At 36.1% G+C, this 18,802-nt stretch overlaps 2 protein-coding genes and 1 pseudogene across 24 annotated transcripts in view; 2 read left to right on the top strand and 1 right to left on the bottom strand.

Moving 5' to 3' along the window:
• LOC126919174 (PC4 and SFRS1-interacting protein-like) lies at nt 1-4,942 on the top strand. Of its 2 annotated transcripts, none has more exons than XM_050727952.1 (12): nt 1-285; nt 593-663; nt 800-957; nt 1,027-1,172; nt 1,442-1,646; nt 1,721-1,813; nt 1,888-2,236; nt 2,301-2,475; nt 2,550-2,603; nt 2,695-2,760; nt 2,931-3,063; nt 3,273-4,942. In XM_050727952.1, exons 1-12 carry the CDS (start codon nt 205-207, stop codon nt 3,401-3,403), a joined length of 1,662 nt encoding a protein of 553 aa, XP_050583909.1. In that variant the 5' UTR covers nt 1-204; the 3' UTR covers nt 3,404-4,942. The 2 variants fall into 2 exon arrangements, with proteins under 2 accessions (XP_050583909.1, XP_050583910.1); XM_050727953.1 differs by having other exon boundaries at nt 1,903-2,236.
• LOC126919672 (uncharacterized) lies at nt 4,696-6,583 on the top strand (annotated as a pseudogene).
• LOC126919157 (electroneutral sodium bicarbonate exchanger 1) overlaps nt 6,180-18,802 on the bottom strand; it is a 27,630-nt gene continuing 15,007 nt past the window's right edge. For 17 of the 22 annotated variants that reach the window (XM_050727891.1, XM_050727890.1, XM_050727905.1 and 14 more), the window contains 13 exons: nt 18,585-18,770; nt 14,979-15,185; nt 14,487-14,899; nt 14,255-14,420; nt 13,709-13,867; nt 13,433-13,582; nt 13,066-13,341; nt 12,597-12,986; nt 12,405-12,512; nt 12,198-12,332; nt 10,204-10,382; nt 10,016-10,130; nt 6,905-9,304 (listed from right to left, as the gene is read on the bottom strand). In XM_050727891.1, the coding sequence (XP_050583848.1) occupies nt 9,227-9,304; nt 10,016-10,130; nt 10,204-10,382; nt 12,198-12,332; nt 12,405-12,512; nt 12,597-12,986; nt 13,066-13,341; nt 13,433-13,582; nt 13,709-13,867; nt 14,255-14,420; nt 14,487-14,899; nt 14,979-15,185; nt 18,585-18,770 (2,562 nt within the window). In that variant the 3' untranslated portion in view covers nt 6,905-9,226. Of the gene's footprint in view, nt 6,771-6,904; nt 9,305-9,890; nt 10,131-10,203; nt 10,383-12,197; nt 12,333-12,404; nt 12,513-12,596; nt 12,987-13,065; nt 13,342-13,432; nt 13,583-13,708; nt 13,868-14,254; nt 14,421-14,486; nt 14,900-14,978; nt 15,186-18,584; nt 18,771-18,802 lie in introns of those variants that run through there. The other 5 variants (XR_007711519.1, XR_007711518.1, XM_050727893.1 and 2 more) reach the window with 4 other exon arrangements.

Below are 18,802 nucleotides of genomic sequence, written 5' to 3' on the forward strand. Positions count from 1 at the left end.
AGTATTCGTAACTAGAGACTCATGAATTGGCGCGCAGCGTCTTATTCTGCGTGTTTTCTATATTATATCGTGCAAATGGTGGCTTTAGCGATGTTTTGTTCAATGTTTCTTAAAAATTAACCAGTCTTATTGTACGTCGTGTATAGTAGGAACAGAGATAATATTTGCTGTTTAACATTCAACTTGAGAAAGCTTGCGGACAACATGGTGAAGCTCCATAAGAAATTTTTCGCGGGTGACAAAGTTTTTGCTAAAGTTCGAGGTTATCCACCGTGGCCAGCTAAAGTAAGTTCAGCTATACAGTTTAGGATTATTTTTTAATAATTTTGTTGAAATTCGTAATGACAAAGACTTATATCATGATTACTAGTGATAATAACATTTTTAACCTGAAACTCATTATCGTTTGGATATTGTTGTGTATTGAGACATAATATTGATATCAATACATTATTCTCAAATTATGTTGTGAAAAAAATTATTTAGTCGTATATAGTCTTCTTTGAAATACATATGTAAATATATCTTACAATTTTTTTGTTAGAAAGAACATATTATAATATAGTATCATCATTAATCTCCATTTTTTTAGGTTGAAAAAGTTATTGATGCCAATTCAAAAAATTCAAAGTATAGTGTTTATTTTTATGGCACAGGAGAAACGTAAGTAGCAATTTTTATAATGTCTTATTGTATTTAATAATGTAAATTATATATATATATATAATTATACAAATATAATATATAACTATACATAAGATTTAAAAAAGCATTAAGATTTTTAAATACTTTATTTTAGAGCTGTATGCAAAGTAGAAGAGTTGTATACCTATTTGGAGAATAAAGCAAGATTTGGTAAACCAATCAGAAGAAAGTTTTTTCATGAAGGTTTATTGCAATTAGAACAAGAACTTAAAAATGACAAAAATAAAGCATCGGATCTTGCTGATCTTAAAGGTAAATATAGCATTATATGATATGCAACTTAAATGTATATAAGATATTAATTTTTACTCATTACTGAAGAAGTTGGAATTGGCGAAGGAGCAGGGAAAGAAGGTGATACAAATTTACCAACAGTTAGTGCTGCAGATAGTGATATGGAAACAGGACTTGTTATTGATGAGGAGGAGAAAAAGAAATCCATGAAAAGGAAGTCCGTTTCGGCTGCTGTAATATATTTTTGTATTTAATTATTTATATACTTAATCTTCCATATGATATTTTATTAGGAGTTTTTACTCATTATTACAATATTGTATAAGAAAACAATTATTGAGTTGAGTACTCCAATAATAATTTAGGAACTGCCGACAAATATTTATCAAGACTGAATAGTTTGTGCGATTTTTCCTTACATTTATATACAATTTTTATTCTAAGAATAAAATTCACAGTATTGCATTATGTTATATGGTATAAACAAATTCTGAAAAATTAGGATACACCTGAGGTTAAAAAGAGACGTGGGAAAGCAAAGTCTTTATCTGCGTCTACAAGTGATTCAGTGAAACAAGAAGCAGTGGATTCTCAAGGAGAGGAATCACCAAAAGAAGTTGTAAGTCGTAGCGGTAGGAAAATTAAGCCCAAACGGTTTGCTGACTTTTCAAGTTCAGAAGAGACAGATGCTACAACAGATAAAAGTGGTACATATCAATACCTTTGTTTAGACATAGCGTTTTGTTACAATTTTTGTTAATAAATATTTTACACGTTGTAGATCATGGAAGAGGTCGTTCTAAAGTTAAAACTGAAGATTCTAACGACCAAGTAACACCTAGTGCAGTGCATAAAAAAAGAGCTACTGTCGAAAGTAAGTATAGAGAAATCACATATATGGTTAATATTAAATTATTGACATTTAAATGGTATATATTTCATACACAGAAAAAAATAATTTAGGTGAAGCACCCATATTAGAGGGTACTGTGGTTTCTGGTACCGCATCGTCGGATGCCCCGGGACGACTTCTACTGGCATTAACATTTGCTGGTGAATATGTAGGAATCAAATTAGACATGGATAAGCCAAAATCTTTTGAAAGTGATAAGGCTCAAAAACAATGGGACTGGTCTACTGCTAGAAATGCCATGAAATTAAAAGCACAATTGGAAAGCGGCGAAATTTTACCAGAACAAGTGAAAGATTGTTTGGATTTCAATGTACATGTCCCGGATGAAGAAAAGCGATTATTAGCAAAAGATGGAGCACTTCATCGTAAAACAAATAAACTGAGGTAGTAAAAATAATATGAATTTGACAAAATTTGTAGACCTTTAATATGGATATATTAATTTCAGATGGCTTCGTATAGAAGCACAACTTTTACAGTTGGATGCTCAAATTAAATCCAATCTCGGATTGGATCGAGCATATCCGGATAAGTGTTTGCAGGCAATGGATGATATGTTATCCCTTTCAATTGATCCCTTGATGTTGAAAAAACATCCACATATTGTGGGAACTGTTAAAAGGGTAAAAAAATATCAGTTATCACTCTAGTGTTAATTAATTCACTGTAACCCTAATCAACTACTGACAATTTTCAGTTGAGACGATATATTGGCAATTTAGCCGACTGGAAATTAAGCGACGAAGAGGAGGTATTATACTTTTCCCTTTTGGTTTTTGAAGAATAAAATATAATCTTTAGTATATGATCTTTTTATTTCTTTTCTTAAAATTTATTTGTAGGGTGTTTTCAAACAAAAGGCAGAACAAATTAGACAAAAGTCTGAACATATATACAACAAGTTTAAGGTAATTATATTTAACCAGATGCGTGTGTAATTTATACGTGACTTGTACATGCATAAAATATCTGTCATATGATTATGTTTGAGATTTATGTTAAAATCTATTTGTTTCTTTTTTGTATATTTTCAATATGTAAATATATTATATTTTATCTTTCACTAAACGATGTGTAGGCTATGTTTACCATACCTGAAGGGCAATCGTTTTGGCAATCATTTTCCGACCAAGTGGTTCATTTTAAAGAATTAACAAAGGATATGTCTGAAGAAAAAGTATTTTCTCTAATGTCTGATCCTGCTTGTCCAGGTAAATATATAAATTCGTAATTATGTTTAACATATTGATTGCCGCGTCAGTTCTGATTATTAAATAAATTAGTTATTTGATGTGTAAAAAATTCTATTAATATATTTACACAACAGCACAGTAATCAGTATGTTAAGTTAATGTAGAAAATAAAGTTGTTTTGTAAAAGAGGGCTTGCCTTTTTGTAAATGCAAAAATTAAATTTATAGATGCAGTTGTATCAGGAGATTCACCTGCTGATGAGAGCGGTAGTCAACCAGATACAGATGCACCTGTTGAAGTTAAATCGGAAGAAGTGCCTACATGGAATGAAATTACAAAAGAGTCAGAGGCCAAGTAACATAATGACATTTTGTTTGTGGCAACGTGGAAATTATAATTAATTTTCTTTTTGTACTAATTTAGTGCACTACACGACATGAGTATCTTAAAGTTGAAAAAGAATTCACTCTTTTCCTCTTAAATAGCACTTTCGGATAAATTTTGACTATATTTTATTTAATGGGTCATCTTTAGTAAATTTATTATCATAACTCATGTCCCTGGCAATAACTATAATCAGAAAGCCCACTATAGTGATGAACACTCGAATCTGTTAAAAATGTTAAGAAGATTGTTTAATTATAAAGCATTTTAGAGTAGAAATAATTATTTGCTCTATCTGATAAAACATTTCTTTAATAATTACAATTCCTTTTTCGTCGTTAAGTAATACCAAAAAAAAAAAAAAAATATTTCTGAAGGTTATATGATTATCTTCATTCTTTACCGTTTCGCTAATGTTGTGCTAACGTTGTCTATTTACGTAACATCAAATACGAATGTATATATAAAAAAAGGAAAAATGGAAATTGCAATACTCCTCTATATGCAAAAATCAGAGACGTAATATGTTGTAGAGATTTACAATTGATTGCATGATTTATTAGTTTCAAACCAAAATTTCAATAACACTTATTAAAATTAATGCTTCACATTCTTAATTGCGTTTTCATGGCACTTTAAAGGCATAATTTGAACAATCATTTGAATAAAACGAAGATGCACGTTATTTCACTTATACAAACTATTGGTGTATATGAGTTAAACATTTCTAAAAAATTCAAATGTGTTCACAAAGCTGCTACTATTACTGAATTGTACAAATTAGAAAAATAGTAATTTTTAAATTTCTGGAGGAAAAGACTTCTAGGCAATTTGAAGTGGGTGAATATTCATTTTGAGTAAAATTTTGCAGAGTAAAAGTTCTTTGAACTAATGTAGCTTATTGTTACAATTGCTTAATGTTACAATGAAAATTATAAATTACACTTTTATACAAGCTGAAGATAGAAAAAAATAGATATATTTATTTGCATTCAATACTTTTTATAATTCAAGACACAATAATAGTTTAATCTCGTTCATTGTTTCATTGTAATGATATTATATCTAAATTAAGCACAGTATCTATCTTAATAACATAAATGTACTTTTGTAAACATTTGTCGAAAAAGAATGCTGTAAAGGTGATATTGTTAATAAAAACAAATTGATGTATTCTTTTTTGTCGAATGATGAAGAAACCACTCTTACTTTTGTCCATTTATTTTTTTGTGTACACTTTATTTATTCTTATGTTAATTCGGAGAAATGCCTTTGAAGTGTATTGAAAACGAAAAAGGTAAATGAATATTTTCTGTTCAAAGTTTTATCCTATATCTTTAGTTAGTTAATATGTTCTTTTTTAATAAGTATGTTAAGGTTTATTGCGCATCCTTTGAAAAAGTAAACGGATAAGTATGTTGCATAATTAAGGAAATATCATAGTTACTAAAGAGATAAATGTTTCTTTCAAATGTCAAGAAGCAAATATTTTGAATAAAAAACTTACTGTAGATTTGTATGGCTCCCCTAGAGCTTTTATAAATTTTTTCATATAATTTCTATCATCGTAATCTTTATATTTATAAGTGTTAGAAATTTGTTCAATTAGTATCGATCGTGTACGCAGTACTAGTAATAAATAACATATCAAGTTTATTGCATGCAAAGTAATCGCATGTATTTGCGATACAATTTAATATTTAATGTTGTTTTTCATACAGAGCTATGAAACCAGACGGTAATCGTAAAATTGTTGCACTTACGTTTTATGTCACTAGAAATGCATCAATTATTTTTCGGAAAAAATGAAAGTGTTGGAACACAGAAATAATGAATTTAAAATAAAGCGATATTTAGTTGTTGCATACACAAAACAAGAAGATAAAATGTGTTGTCTACAAATTCCATGTTTGTTTACGAATAAGTGAGAATATATATTGTCGAGAGTATTTAAAATTCATTTTTCGAACATAAAATGATGCCAAACAAATCATTTTGGCCGCAAAATAGGTATCGAATGACTTTAATTGAATTGAATTTTTACTTTTCTTCAAATTCGGCGGACTTGCAACAATTTCTTTAAAAAACCAAAGGACTTTGAAGAAAAACTGCTCGGAAATCCTCGTATTTTTCACCGGCTTTAAACTTGGAGTGTTTTATAATTTATTTTCACTTGTCTAGTAATCGCATTGATTTTTCATATTCTTACTAACCATATACAATGCAGAATATGCGTTCATGACAATTGTAACACAAATCATTGAAATTTCTCAAGCGGTACTGGGTAGCTTTGTATTTTTTTCGATTTTACTCTATTATTGTATAAATGAATCAACTTTTGTAAAAATTGGAAATTACTTGATTTATCTTGCATTATGCCGGTTAAAACAATCACTGAATTGGAAACACATCTCTTACGTCTTGTTCTTTATGTATTCCTTTAATTTCAGTTTATTCGTTTCTGTTTTTGTTACCGATATCATATCCTTTAACAGTCCTGTTTCATCCTTCGAATCTATCTTGCCAGCAATTTTTGTGAGTTTTTGTTTTATTCAATATTTTTCCGCGCTTAGTTTGACGAATGTAATTTCTATAAACATAAATTGCGCTATACAAGATTTTTGTCGATCTAAGTTTGGTGATATTATACCTAACACTTTATTTGAGACTCGACATGTGTTTGTTAGCTATACAAAGATTTATCTTGTTCGAATTCGAGAGGTTCACGGTCAGTTTTGTGACATTACCAATGAAATTTCACGATTTTATTATTTGCCCATCCTCATTACACTCACTCTTATATCCTACATATTATTATACAACGTTTGCTACCTTTTTGAACCAATCACGGTTCGGAATGTAGGCGTGGATTATGTGATTATAGTAAATACCTTGCTCCGGATAATTTCTATGCTGTATCCTCTTGGTTTATTAACTTCCAAAGCGACCAAAGTTACAAACGAGGTAGGAATTTGAATTTTCTTCCTTAAAAATGAATGTTCTAGGCTCTAGATAATTTAGCAAACTCTTTTGCAGGTCGAAAAAGCTGAGAATCTCGTACACGCGTTGTTGAATTGCACGATTGACCGATAAACAAAAGTAGAGGTAAATGATAATTATACAATGTGATCGAGTTAATATTTCCGTTGTCTAACATTAGAATATAGTAAGTAGTCACTTGTTTTGATATTTGTTTCTCGTTATTAGATATTGAGTACAGTGACTACGTATATGGTAATTCTGATTCAATTTCAAGTGGGGACTTCGGTTCCAGATGCTTACCCCTGCAATTGCACGCAATGATCATCGTAAGAATGACGTCATTTCTCGTCGTTGAAAACCTAGAAATAATAGAAAAGAGAGGATTCTTAGGAAATTGATGTAGGACGTGAATAAGAACTCACTTCTGCATTTTATGATCAAAGCTTACAAGCATTGGGTAAACATGTAAAATGAAAATAAATCGAGAAAAAAATGAGTTTTGTGGGTAATCAATATTGTATTTGTTTCTTTTTCTTTTTTCATCAGGATTTATCAGCAATTCCGTTAAGGAGGACTAATACATCGATTGCATGCATGGCAGCGAATTATATGATTGCAACTGATTATATACATTGTTGCTCGCAATGAGTTTCCTCGTTTGTTCGTATATATACACACATTTATGACCACCGAAGCAAGTGTCCAAAGTGTGCATATTCTTTATACGAACTATAGTTAATCATTAAGGAAGTTATTTGTTACGTACACTTTTATTCATGATGAAAATTGAATGATGTTCGATGCGATGTTATGCGAGGATAAACAACTTCGCGTGTATACGCTGAACTTATTGCTCGTAACAAAATTCTATTTCAGTACCTAAAATAAATTTCTACGCTTTCAACTTCGGTATCCATTTTTATCATTAACGGTATTCCGTTGCAAATAGATACGTTGGACAGGAAACTAGGTCTTCTAAACACGGCGCGGCACACTCTCGGGATATCTTTGTAAAAAGTTGCAGCAAATGTGTTCGCGATTTTTAAAAAATATGTAAATTGAAAATATAGCGGAATACCGTATCACGCGCATTCTCTGCTTTGTTATTATAATTTGTTACGCGAACCTTTTAAAGCAGAATTTTGTTTACGTCGCGTAAGATTTACAAAATTATTGAAATCACTGTTCTTTCACTAGGAAGTACTTACACATCATTCATAAAATGTTCAAAATTCTAATCACAACCATTTAAAATACTATAATGACGATCGTAGCCCGTTAGCTTATGGCAAACATGTGTCTGAAACGGGATCGAGAACGCTCGCATGCGCTTCTATAATTTCTTTCCCATTGCGAGCGTGTATAGATCTGCGAGCGAATTTCTTTCTTAAATTTATACAAACACACGTAACATCAAGACGAACGGCTGCTTCGTATCGTACTTTGCTGTATGTATAATACATATATCGATAGAGATGTTCCAATATATGTTGTATATACAGGTGGAGGCCTATTAATGCCTCTTACCTCTCTTTATTATTAATCTATAGTGCTACTATCTCATCTCACCAAATACGAAGACCTAATCTCATTTATCGACGAACTTATCACGCAGTTCTCGAGCGGACTTGCAAATCCTCGGAGGTTTATTCCAACGTGTAATAATTTGATAACGTGTCGCTTGAAAAATATTGTATGAAATTATTCTCTTCTAATATTCTCGCACCAATCGGTTCGTTTCCGTGTCTGTGTCGGTTGAAAACCGGCGAAGAAGGAGAAATAACAGCTTATTCGTGTAACGATCCGCGCAATGTTCTGAAAGACTGCAGTACGTTAAAAATCTCATTGTTCCTTTTTTCGAACGAAAAGGACATCCTTCAAGGGACGGCGTTACGCATGGAAATTCAGTCGTGCTAAAATTTCGATAAAAAACATGGAAAACTCTTTTCTAATATCCTTGCGTACGAATTTTCTTCCACGCAATCGAATTTTCCTATTCTCAGCGTAAAAAAGATGCTGTACATTTACCGTATAATGAATATATTGTCGCTGTTGGCCGGTATCTGACGTGTATTGGAAACTTGAACAATTTTAATAAAATCCAATCGTGCTAGAAGAATGTTGTTAATGTTGCATGAGCGTTGGTGAAGAATGAGTCTCGTCACTGGGGGTAATACCGACCTTTTCGGCGCTTTTTCTACGATCGACGACGCGTATCGGTCAAGCTCCTCTGCGAGACATCCCTCGAAGGAAACGTCGATATATCCAAAGGGGTTTTCTTGGCGTATTTTCTATGGGCACAAACTACTTAATCCATATAATCGCTAGATTACAAGTAAACGTTATTGCGCACTGACAAGAATAGATTCGAGATCCAGCGATGACAATTCACGCGTCGATTTATCAACAAATCCAATCTTAAATCTAGATCGCTCTACTTTAAGTTTTAATGATGTGTGCGTTTCTTTTTTCTTCCTTTCTTACGAATAAAAGGTTCACGACAGCTACATCTAGGTATCCGTCAGTGGCGTTTGTTAATTGCACTCGTCCAAGCTACAACGCGATGAAATTAGATAGTCTCGCGTGCAATTCCATCTCCTATAAAATATTGTCCTTGTAATAACTTTTCTCGACTGTTCCTGACCACGATCATCGCGTTTACCATGACTAGACGATAACGCGTACGAGGAAAATCAAAACGTGCTTTGTACCGTTTAAATTGGAACTAAAGGAAAACAGAATCTTCGGAATCGTTCAAAGATCGAGTGATCGTTCAAAGATGATCGCGAGCGTTCCCAATGTAGCGTTGTTTTTGTTAGACAGAAGTCTCGGCCGAAGTAGTGCCGTTAATCGTTAACGGGCTGATGCTTTCCTTCGATCGTATCAAGTCTACCTGAAACGATTAAATCAAACATTCCGCATAATTTCGCGAAGCGCATTAACGAGAAGCCAATCGTTTCAAACAAGCATCTACGTACATAAAAATCTTTGAATGAGCCGCGATGACAATTATTCGTTCCGACGATCGAACTCAACCATTCGTTACAGTTGTAAAAACTATATGTCACGGTAATTACGTTATTGCAACGGATAATATCTCTCCGCAATTTCTCTTATCCACGGATGGATACGAAAAATTACACTCGACTATCGAAAAATGCGTGCAAGTGATAAATCAAGTATGAAAGTGCGAACAATAAGATTCAACACATGCAAAAATTAAATTTTGCTCGATTCTATCGTGATAATTGGACATATAGAAAGAAAATCAAGTTCACTGATATCTTTTCTGTTGCTTTCTATTTTGATACTTATTGGCGAACACTGCATGCTGCAACTTAACTATGCATCGGATACAATCGAGAATGGATGCGAAAGTAGGTCTTCTTCTCTATCAGAGTTGTCGTTGTTCCTAAGGACGGATCTATCTAAGACGACTCCGAGGGTTCCGTGCAGCCCCCTTTTATATTCTTACTCACAGTAGCGTACAGGGGGTATGTTGCATGCCGGTGTATTGGTGCTCTTGCTGTGTGACTTGCCATGTGATTTATCAGTTTGGTGATCGTGGTGGTGGTTAGAATTTAGAGTCATTTACGTTTGTCACCTTGATAGAGATTCCACTGTCATCTTCGTCCTCTTCGGTCATCGTAGTCAGCCTCGTAGTCTCGTCAGCCATCAACAGGTTTTCCTTCTTCGAATGCTTCTTCTGCTTTCCCGCGCTAAATTCCAGCCAAGTTAACAACGTCGTTTTCGCGTCGTTACTCTATCTACATCCTAATCGACTACACGTACTTGATAAGTTTCACTTGTTTCGTTTTCTCGTTGCCTTCGTTCACTTGTTGCCAAATCCCGGTTTTATTCACCTCTTCGCTGATATTGATGCTCGCCATTGGGATCTTCATAATGTTGCCGTTCGCTAACGAAATCTGTATGTTTCCCGACGGTCCGTATCCCATAGACTCGTTCTGTTCCTAAGGGACAAATCGTAAACTCAGCTTTGCGCTTGATTCTCGTTGCTCTCGGAAAAGAAAATAAACCAAGCCATGCATTGAACTCGGCAAAACTCTCGGCACTACCGTACTCCACAGACCTCGAAGAACGGTGGATTTGGGTATAAAAGGAAAGCGGTATTTCGGTTAGCATCGTCCGAGCTGGAAAAGGAAAAAAAAAGACAGAAAATGAAACTTGCATTCGGCTGAGAACGAGCAGGTATCGCGTGGAAAAGTAGCCTTCGTGACTCGTGCAGAGCCGAATCACCTCAATTGTTTTCTTGCTTATTAATGATACCAGAATGACAGTATCGATAAAACGAATCGCTGGAACGATGAACGGAGTCTATGCCATCGTTACCGCGATCGCGATCGTGATCAAATTTGTTATATCGCAGTGCACGACGTCTGAAGTTCAGCGTAATAAAGGTGTGATCTTCAGCAGGAAGGTAGATACATATGTTACAATTATTCTCGAGGCCGAGGAACTATGGACGTGCGCTTATGGTCACGTACCGATGACAGCCGCAGGATTCGACGACCACTGGTACCTTTATGTCTCTGGCATTCTTTCATTTCCACATCGACTTTCCCCTGATTGTCCGATTTTCTGAGAGAACTTTATCTTTTTACCTTTTTCTCTCCCTCTTTTTCCCCCACAAAAAAACGCGTGTGTCTCCTTAACTGCGTATTTAAGTTATGGTGTTTGAACCTTGTGCTTGGAAATAATATATATCTGATAAAAAGACGGATACTATACGCGAGAACAGCGAGGAAAGGTTTCTGTTGGATGCTGAAGGTCCATCTGATCTAATGTGTAGTCTGGTATCCTACACGTGTCGGGAACTTAGGATTGCATGCAAACGGAGCGTGTTTGACTCGTGTGCTATGTGTCAAACGTGTCGGTAAATGCTTCGTAAGGAAGAGTTAGGATTACATAGAGATTTGTGTGTGTTCTTAAACAATAATGTATTTTCATATGTTAAAGGTAGGCAATCTGTGTTCGACGATACATCGAGCGGATACATGTGTGTCAAATGCTTGTCGAAACATTGGCATCGTTATAGTTTTGCGTGTGTTGTCACGAACTGATAACGATATTTCGTAAATTCAATTAAAAAAACAAAAAGAAGATTCGTCCGCGTTTTAATAAAATCTCGTAGGCCGACAAAAGGTAAGCAATGTTACTATTATCGTGTTTACGAATCTTTCGATGGTATACTCTTAGCAAATATGCAATTACCTACAAATCTATGTAATTCAACTACGATAACAAATTTATCTATGTTTTAAAACAGTCGTGTCCAAAATGCTAGATATTATTCGAAGAAACAACTATTACATGTAATTAATACTGGTCGGAGTATTTTGGCACGCACAGTTGTGCGAAAATTACTTTGGTCGAAAACGTTTACGAAACCACCGAATACATTTTTTGTTTTCCTTAATTTTGGAGCGAGCCATTCTCGTTGTTCAGGCACGTTTAATGGCAAATTATTATTATTATTATTATTATTATTATTATTATTGCTTCGATCGGATAGATATTAACGAGAACAGCGATAAAACGGCGTCGAGGAGGACTGTTTGCTAGAACACGTGCAGCAAAATTTAGACCACGTGCAAATGATCGTTCGTTAATATATCGCGCCGTTCGCTGCGTTTCCGGCAAAACGCGGGTTCATCGTAATCGCCGACAGTTACCGTGACCACGGGGCAAATATTCGCCACGCAATCACTTTTTTTGTGCTATTTACGACCAATGATGATATTTAGTACTCGTCTCACGGTGCTAACCTCGCCGCTCTCCAGTTGTCGTAGATCTTCGGCGTGTTTCCTGCTTGGTTCCGGCATTACGTCGTCCAAGATCTTTAACTCGCGTTGAGTGAACAACAAGTCTAAGGACTTTCGTATCCCGATCATCACCACCAACTGTATAAAATATCATTTGTTTGAGGAGAAACGATGTTATCTTAATTTATTATCATTTGATAAACGACTAACCATCAAAGGAAACAGGATGGAGGTGCTGCTGAAAGATTTGATAATCCACAAGCAGGCTAAACAAGTCAACTGTATCGTTGTAAACAGATGAACGCGTTTCAGTGGTACCTACGACAATTTACGATTAGTGAATTATGAAAGATCTGATGGTTTCTGAGCAACGCACGAACCATTAGCTGTTAATTATTTTACCTGCCGAAGGAACATATAGTCAGGTTGGTATTTAACCGGCATCAGCATGATTAAAATTCTGTCGAAAAATTGAAGTCCCTTCAACGAAGCAACTCCCATGTAGAGGAAAACTCCAAACAGCACCGGCATCGGTATGTGTCTCAGCATTGGCGTGAGCAGAACCGAGCAGCCGATCATCAAAAAGATTAAAATGTGTGTAACACGCTGTTCGCGGACACCGAGGAACTGCGGTTTTTCACCTGGCGCGGCACATTCCGATTCCAGTTTCAACGAATTCACGTGATTGATCGAGAGCACCGTTGCCGCGACGAACCAGGGCAGTCCCATCACCGAGCAAATTTCTATCAGGATCGCAAGGACGAACAGATCCAAATGATAGCCGCATCCTTTCTAAACACGAACGATACACTTTATCGATGCCTTTCGGGCAACTTTTCAATCGCTTTTCAAACGAGGAATGGACGCTTGCCTTTAATTTGTTCTCTTTCCTATTGACTATCACGGCTGTAATTTGTTGATCCATAAAAATCAGTATAGTGCCTAAGAGAGCTGGCAGACACGCGACGATGGCGCTCCACCATGGATTGCTTTGAAAAGGCCAGATCATCCATCCCCGACCGGCCAACGTCGGCTTGAATTCCTCCGGTACTTCGAGCTTGGGCGTTGGAATATTCACGAAATGGTCGAGCGTGCTCATCGAAAAAATCGCGATGATCACCGCAAAATCACTGACCACCTGTCTGACCTGTATGGTACGCGCGACCAATGAGACTTTGATCGGTAGTTTTCACTAACTTTTACGATGATTTTCACGCGACTAAACCATGTAATACTACCTTTGATGGAAAGAAGAGAGCGTTCTTGAAATCTTTGAGCTCGACGGATAGCAAGAATGTGCCCATGAATAGTATAATTGACATGAGGAACACATCGGGTATGTAGTGCGGTAGGTTGCAACCATCGCCCACCAGCGTGCCGTTGTAACTCTGAAAGAAAGTCAACGACATTCTCATCAGTAATATGACGCTGTATCGAGTCAGTCTTAAGATCAATGTGCCGCTGTAGTCTGTAATTTCGGCTAACGAGTAGTTCGACGTGGACGTTCAACTAACCTGGCATGTTTTTTGATCGAGAGCCGTCCAATTAATGTTGTCGTAGCTAGACGGTAGGCTGCCATTCGGCGGCTTGCACCAACACTCGTAGTTGAACGGTTCGTTCGCATGAGTATTTATAGGATACTTTTTGCCGATGGACAATACGTTTTCGATGGCCTGAAACACGTGAATCTTTAGTCCATTTCCTCTGCGAATACTCTCGATTAAAAGCTGACGAATTAAATTGAAGCTTAAGAACGTTCGATTGTCGTTGCCACTCTCTAGTCAAGATCGAGGTCGATCGAACTTTCGGCTCACGGTTTCGAAGCCCCGCTTAAAACGCTTCGATTAGACGCGTACACCGCGATTCGTGACCCAGATGCCGGTGATTTCGCTGATTGTGCGATTCGCGAAGCACACACAGTTACACCATATCCAATTAACCCGTATCGCAGCAGAAGGACAATGTTGCGCAATTAGGATTCACGTAGGTAACGAAGACGGATTCTTTGCGAGTGAAACTTACTTTTCTTGCTGTTCGAGATGAGAATATCGGTCACGTACCTTGTAAATGAAGATAAATGCGATCAGAGTGGCAAAGTTTTCCTCCGTGAACCGCGTGATGTAGCACACGAAAGCGCTAGCGTCGATCGCCACGAGGATTACCAGAATCAGTGTTATCCACGAGCCGATCCAGAAGCGGAACGACATGTAGTTCCAATCTGATTTCCTGCGAACATAACGATATACTTTTACGTTATCCACGAAACCTCTTACGCCGTAAGAACCTACTCACTTGCAAAATTCGTAGACTATCGTCTCGAAGACTAAGACCGGGCCGGTGGAACCGAGAATGGTGAGAGGTTGACCGGAGAAAAATCCATATCCGATGCCGCAAACGAAACCGGAAACGAGCGACTCCATGGCGGCCATATTTTTGCCTGTGGCTTCGCTCAGCAAACCACCGAATGTAATTATAGGCGAGAGGCAGGCAAAATACAGGAAGATAAAAGAGGCTACGCATTGAAGGGCCAACGCGTCCTTGAAGTCGGAAAAATAAAACGGCACTTTTCTCTTTATGTCGTTTACCAAGCCACCGAAAAGCCTGCCAGTTCTCGACAGACCGGATTCTTCCCTCAACTTTTGCTCGTCTGCTTCGTCGTCTAGGTCTTCCTTCGGTTTCTCTTCTTTTGGTCGCTTCCTTACATCCTGAGCAAATCGATCGTTATGGTTGATTATGAAAATATAAAATTCTCTATTTGCGAATGATTTCTCATGTATATTTTACCTGCGAAGGAATAGCGGCAGGCGGTTCTATTCTGATCGCAGGGTCCCATTCTCCTGGCGGTAGAACCGTAACAGCGTCCAAAAACTCGTCGATTCCTGCAAGCAGATGATTTCTGTTCTTGGCCTTGTACGCTACGTCATGGAAGACCTCGTCGGACATCAGCGTAGCCATGGCACGGCCAATCTCGTGGAAACCTGTGATTCCACCCTACGATGAAAACAAAGTGTATGTTATGGTTAAAGGAAATTGTGAAAGTTCAGGATAGATAGAGAAGGAATGCCAGACACCAATAAACGAACTTATTACGCACGAAACAACTAAGAATCGAGAGAAACAGGAAGTTGTCGGAAGTTCTCGTTTGCGTGCGATGCGTAGGCTGTGTCATTTCAACGTTATGTGTTAAGAAAAGTTCGTGATACTCCGTCATTCGCGAATCATAACGACATTGCAATCATCTAGCGAATTTAGAGCTCCTCCTATTACTTCTTTTTTATCAAATACGAGCACGACTATACATTCAACGCGGCATCTATTTAAATATGCACATTTCATACGTTGCGCAATTCTATTATATGGAATTGAAAGTAAACTTTACCATTAATAAAATGAAACTGAAACTATGGAAGATACTTATTGCTTACTGTAGAAAAAACGATTATAAGTTAATAATATTTTGCAATTTTTTGTAAATAGGTTTCAAGACACTTTTAACGATAACTCAAATAAGATGATTTGTATCATAAAACGCCGGACTTGGGAAACATTTCAAACTTCAGACCTTCGAGCAAATGTATATTTATCATCGCCAGTTGCTGCAACATTCGAGCGAAGAAATAGATAATATTGATTACCGTTTTGAAGCGGCAAGGTTTCAGAGTTTTGAAAATTAGCATATACCATACATTGGACCTAAAAAATTTGCAGCTGTAGGATTCTATTACATAAGCGAAGGTGATAAAGTGACATGTTTCGAATGTCAAGCAAAGATATGGTATTGGATAGAAGGTCTTTATTCGCAAATTTAATTATGCTAATGTACTAATTGCAGTGGATCCAGCAGTTATACTGCCATTAGCAAGAAGTACAGATATATGCATAATTGTAGAAATGTATTTATAAATAATTACCTACATATAGTCCTGATAACCATAACTTCTCAGCGGAATTAGAACCATCAATCACAGCTAAACTTTGCTGTTTAAGTCTGGGAAGGACTAAGGAATTAGTATATCCTGAGTATGCTGGTTATGATGCTAGACCACATGCATTTGCAACATGGCCAAAATCTATGCCACAAACGAAGGAACACTCAGCAGATGCAGATGCTTTTAGAAGAGATAGTTTACAAGATTGGGAAACACAAGATGATCTTTGCAAAGAACAGACCAAGTGGTAACTGAGAATAAATGTTAAGAAAAAAATAGAATAGATTCTAAGTTAGAAACTACTTGGCATGTCCCTCAATAAAAAATAAAAATCAAATGAAATAGGGTAAATTCATGTGCATTGTTTTCTGGCATAAATCTTATAAGTATGTGCAGTTAACTTCTTCAGAAGATGAAGAGATACCAATGGTAGTAGCGTGTTCCTTTGGAAAATGGGAGAAAAGACACAATGCACATGAATCTACCCAATTTTGTTTGCTCCTTTACTTTTCATTAATGTTAAACAGTCGGAGGAGATATGCGGAAAAACCCTAACATCAAACACCCACCACATGTGGATGATCATTCTGAGCATCCAGAGTATTCCGAACCACTAGAGGACCACACACTGTAATAAACACAGTGTACCAACTACGAATAGATTGCGAAGTGCTGCAGAAGGTGCCGTAGGCTGAAAATTAATTGAAAGTCGAGGATTCGAAACTAAGAACTTTCGATTAGGAATCCAAGCCTCGACCAACTTAGCTATCGCTGTTTTATTTACAAACATTATTTAAGAAAGTATAATAGGGAGTTAAGAAGTTGATTGCCAGAATGTTACGGGAAGGCGGGGACAAGAGATAACTCAGTTTGCTCCGTCTGTCCCCACTTCTGACACTGTCACAATGTTTAGATAAAGTACATGATGTCAGATGTAGTAGTAGGATTTGAGTATCAGCGAGAGGTTGTAATCACATATATACATACATACAGTCTACAAACGTAGAAACAGAGGGAAGGAAAGAAACAGAAAACAATTCACAATCGAGTTCTCAAGATAATAATATTCAGGGTATTGCAAGCAATAGAATCCGTGACAGAAAGTGTAGAAAATCCATGAATATAAATCTCAAAATATTAAACCTACAGAGAGTGCAAGAATGTGTAAAATATGTTATAACGTAGAATTAGAAGTAGCATTTTTAGTATACAGACATTTGGACATACGATTGTTGATGTAAAACGTGATCTTGGCGTGACAATTTGTGTAGCGTGAACCTATTACGATGAGTGTACAAGTTTTCTTCTCGCTGTATTTCATACGTATTCATAATATTTCAACAATTATATATAAAAATACATTGCATACATTGATAATATATTTATGGTGATCCTATAGACCATCTAACTAATTGAATCAGTATCAATGAACGAAACACTTGTATGTAAAAAATGATTTTATTATTGATTGGCCAACACTATTTAATTGTCAATGTTCATGAATCTATATCAGAATTAAAAGGTATTAATTATTTTGAATTTGTTTTATAGCTGTATTTATTCAGTTATTTATATTTGTTGTCATAGTGTTTGTATACATGCTAATAATGAATAATCTCAGAGTGTAGCGAATAAATTAATATTCTGAGAAGTTTTATAATGTTTTGGAACTATGAATTCGATTCTAATCAATCATTCCCATCTAAACGAACCCATTCCCATTACATGCAATTGTTTATAAATATTGGCTTGACCTGTTAGATGTCAACACGTTTATCACCCCTTTGAGATCATTATATAAATATAAATATTATTAGAAAATGACCATTGGTTATATCTTACTTCAAAGATTTCAATCCGAGCAGAATGCCTCCTTAAAATAGATTTAAAATGAGACATCGGTGAGTGATCGATTAAAGAAATAAACCCGTTCATTATGTCGAGATTAAACAGATTAATTTACTGACCCTCTAGCAAAGATTGGCGAAAGCTTACAAGACAAAGAAAAATGTATTGAAGATAAAGGATTAGAATTGTGCACAAATGCTTCGTAAAAATGCTTCAAAGTCGTTTCATCTAGTCTAGTGGATTGAAATGGATCGCTTCAGTCATCTGAAGATTCACTGTGGTCGATAAACTAAAGATAAAACGTTCGCTGATGAAAAGAAACGCGACAAATCATTGGAAAAATCAAGCTCTCACCGAAGCTAGGTAAAAATCGGTTTGTATATCCCTCTCTCGAGATCGAGAATAGTCCAGGCAATCAGAGTAGACAATTGCTTCGTTAAAACGTTAATTACGCGAAAGGAGCTTTTCATCGAGTTACCCGAGAATCCATATCTGCCCGATAGGTATACACAATTGATGCTCTGTTAGCGATGCACGCTACAATTGATATTCCAACTGAAATCGCTTTACTCATCGACAAAGTGCTTTTGTCTAGATTTCAAACGAATCTTACCGTAGGTCCGAGCAGGACAAATATAAATCTTGTTGGCACAGGAACTTCCGTTAAGTCACCCATTATTCCCGCCTGGCTTAGCCGAATAAAGGCTGACAGCGTTTTATCTAAAAAATCGACTTCTCCTACGAGAATGTTGCTCGCCTCGGCTCCAGCTGGTATTTTCCGCATAAAATGAGTATTACCCTGGTGAAAAGATCATAAAGAAACATTTCTAC

Source organism: Bombus affinis, chromosome 8, assembly GCF_024516045.1.
Source record: "Bombus affinis isolate iyBomAffi1 chromosome 8, iyBomAffi1.2, whole genome shotgun sequence".
Lineage (NCBI taxonomy): Eukaryota > Metazoa > Arthropoda > Insecta > Hymenoptera > Apidae > Bombus > Bombus affinis.

What these genes read in the sequence shown, in the direction of transcription:
- LOC126919174 (XM_050727952.1), top strand. Translation starts at nt 205, where the DNA reads ATGGTGAAGCTCCATAAGAAATTTTTCGCGGGTGACAAAGTTTTTGCT. An exon ending in TTTTATGGCACAGGAGAAAC is followed by an intron (nt 664 to 799) that starts GTAAGTAGCAAT and finishes ACTTTATTTTAG; the next exon opens with AGCTGTATGCAAAGTAGAAG. An exon ending in GGAAGTCCGTTTCGGCTGCT is followed by an intron (nt 1,173 to 1,441) that starts GTAATATATTTT and finishes CTGAAAAATTAG; the next exon opens with GATACACCTGAGGTTAAAAA.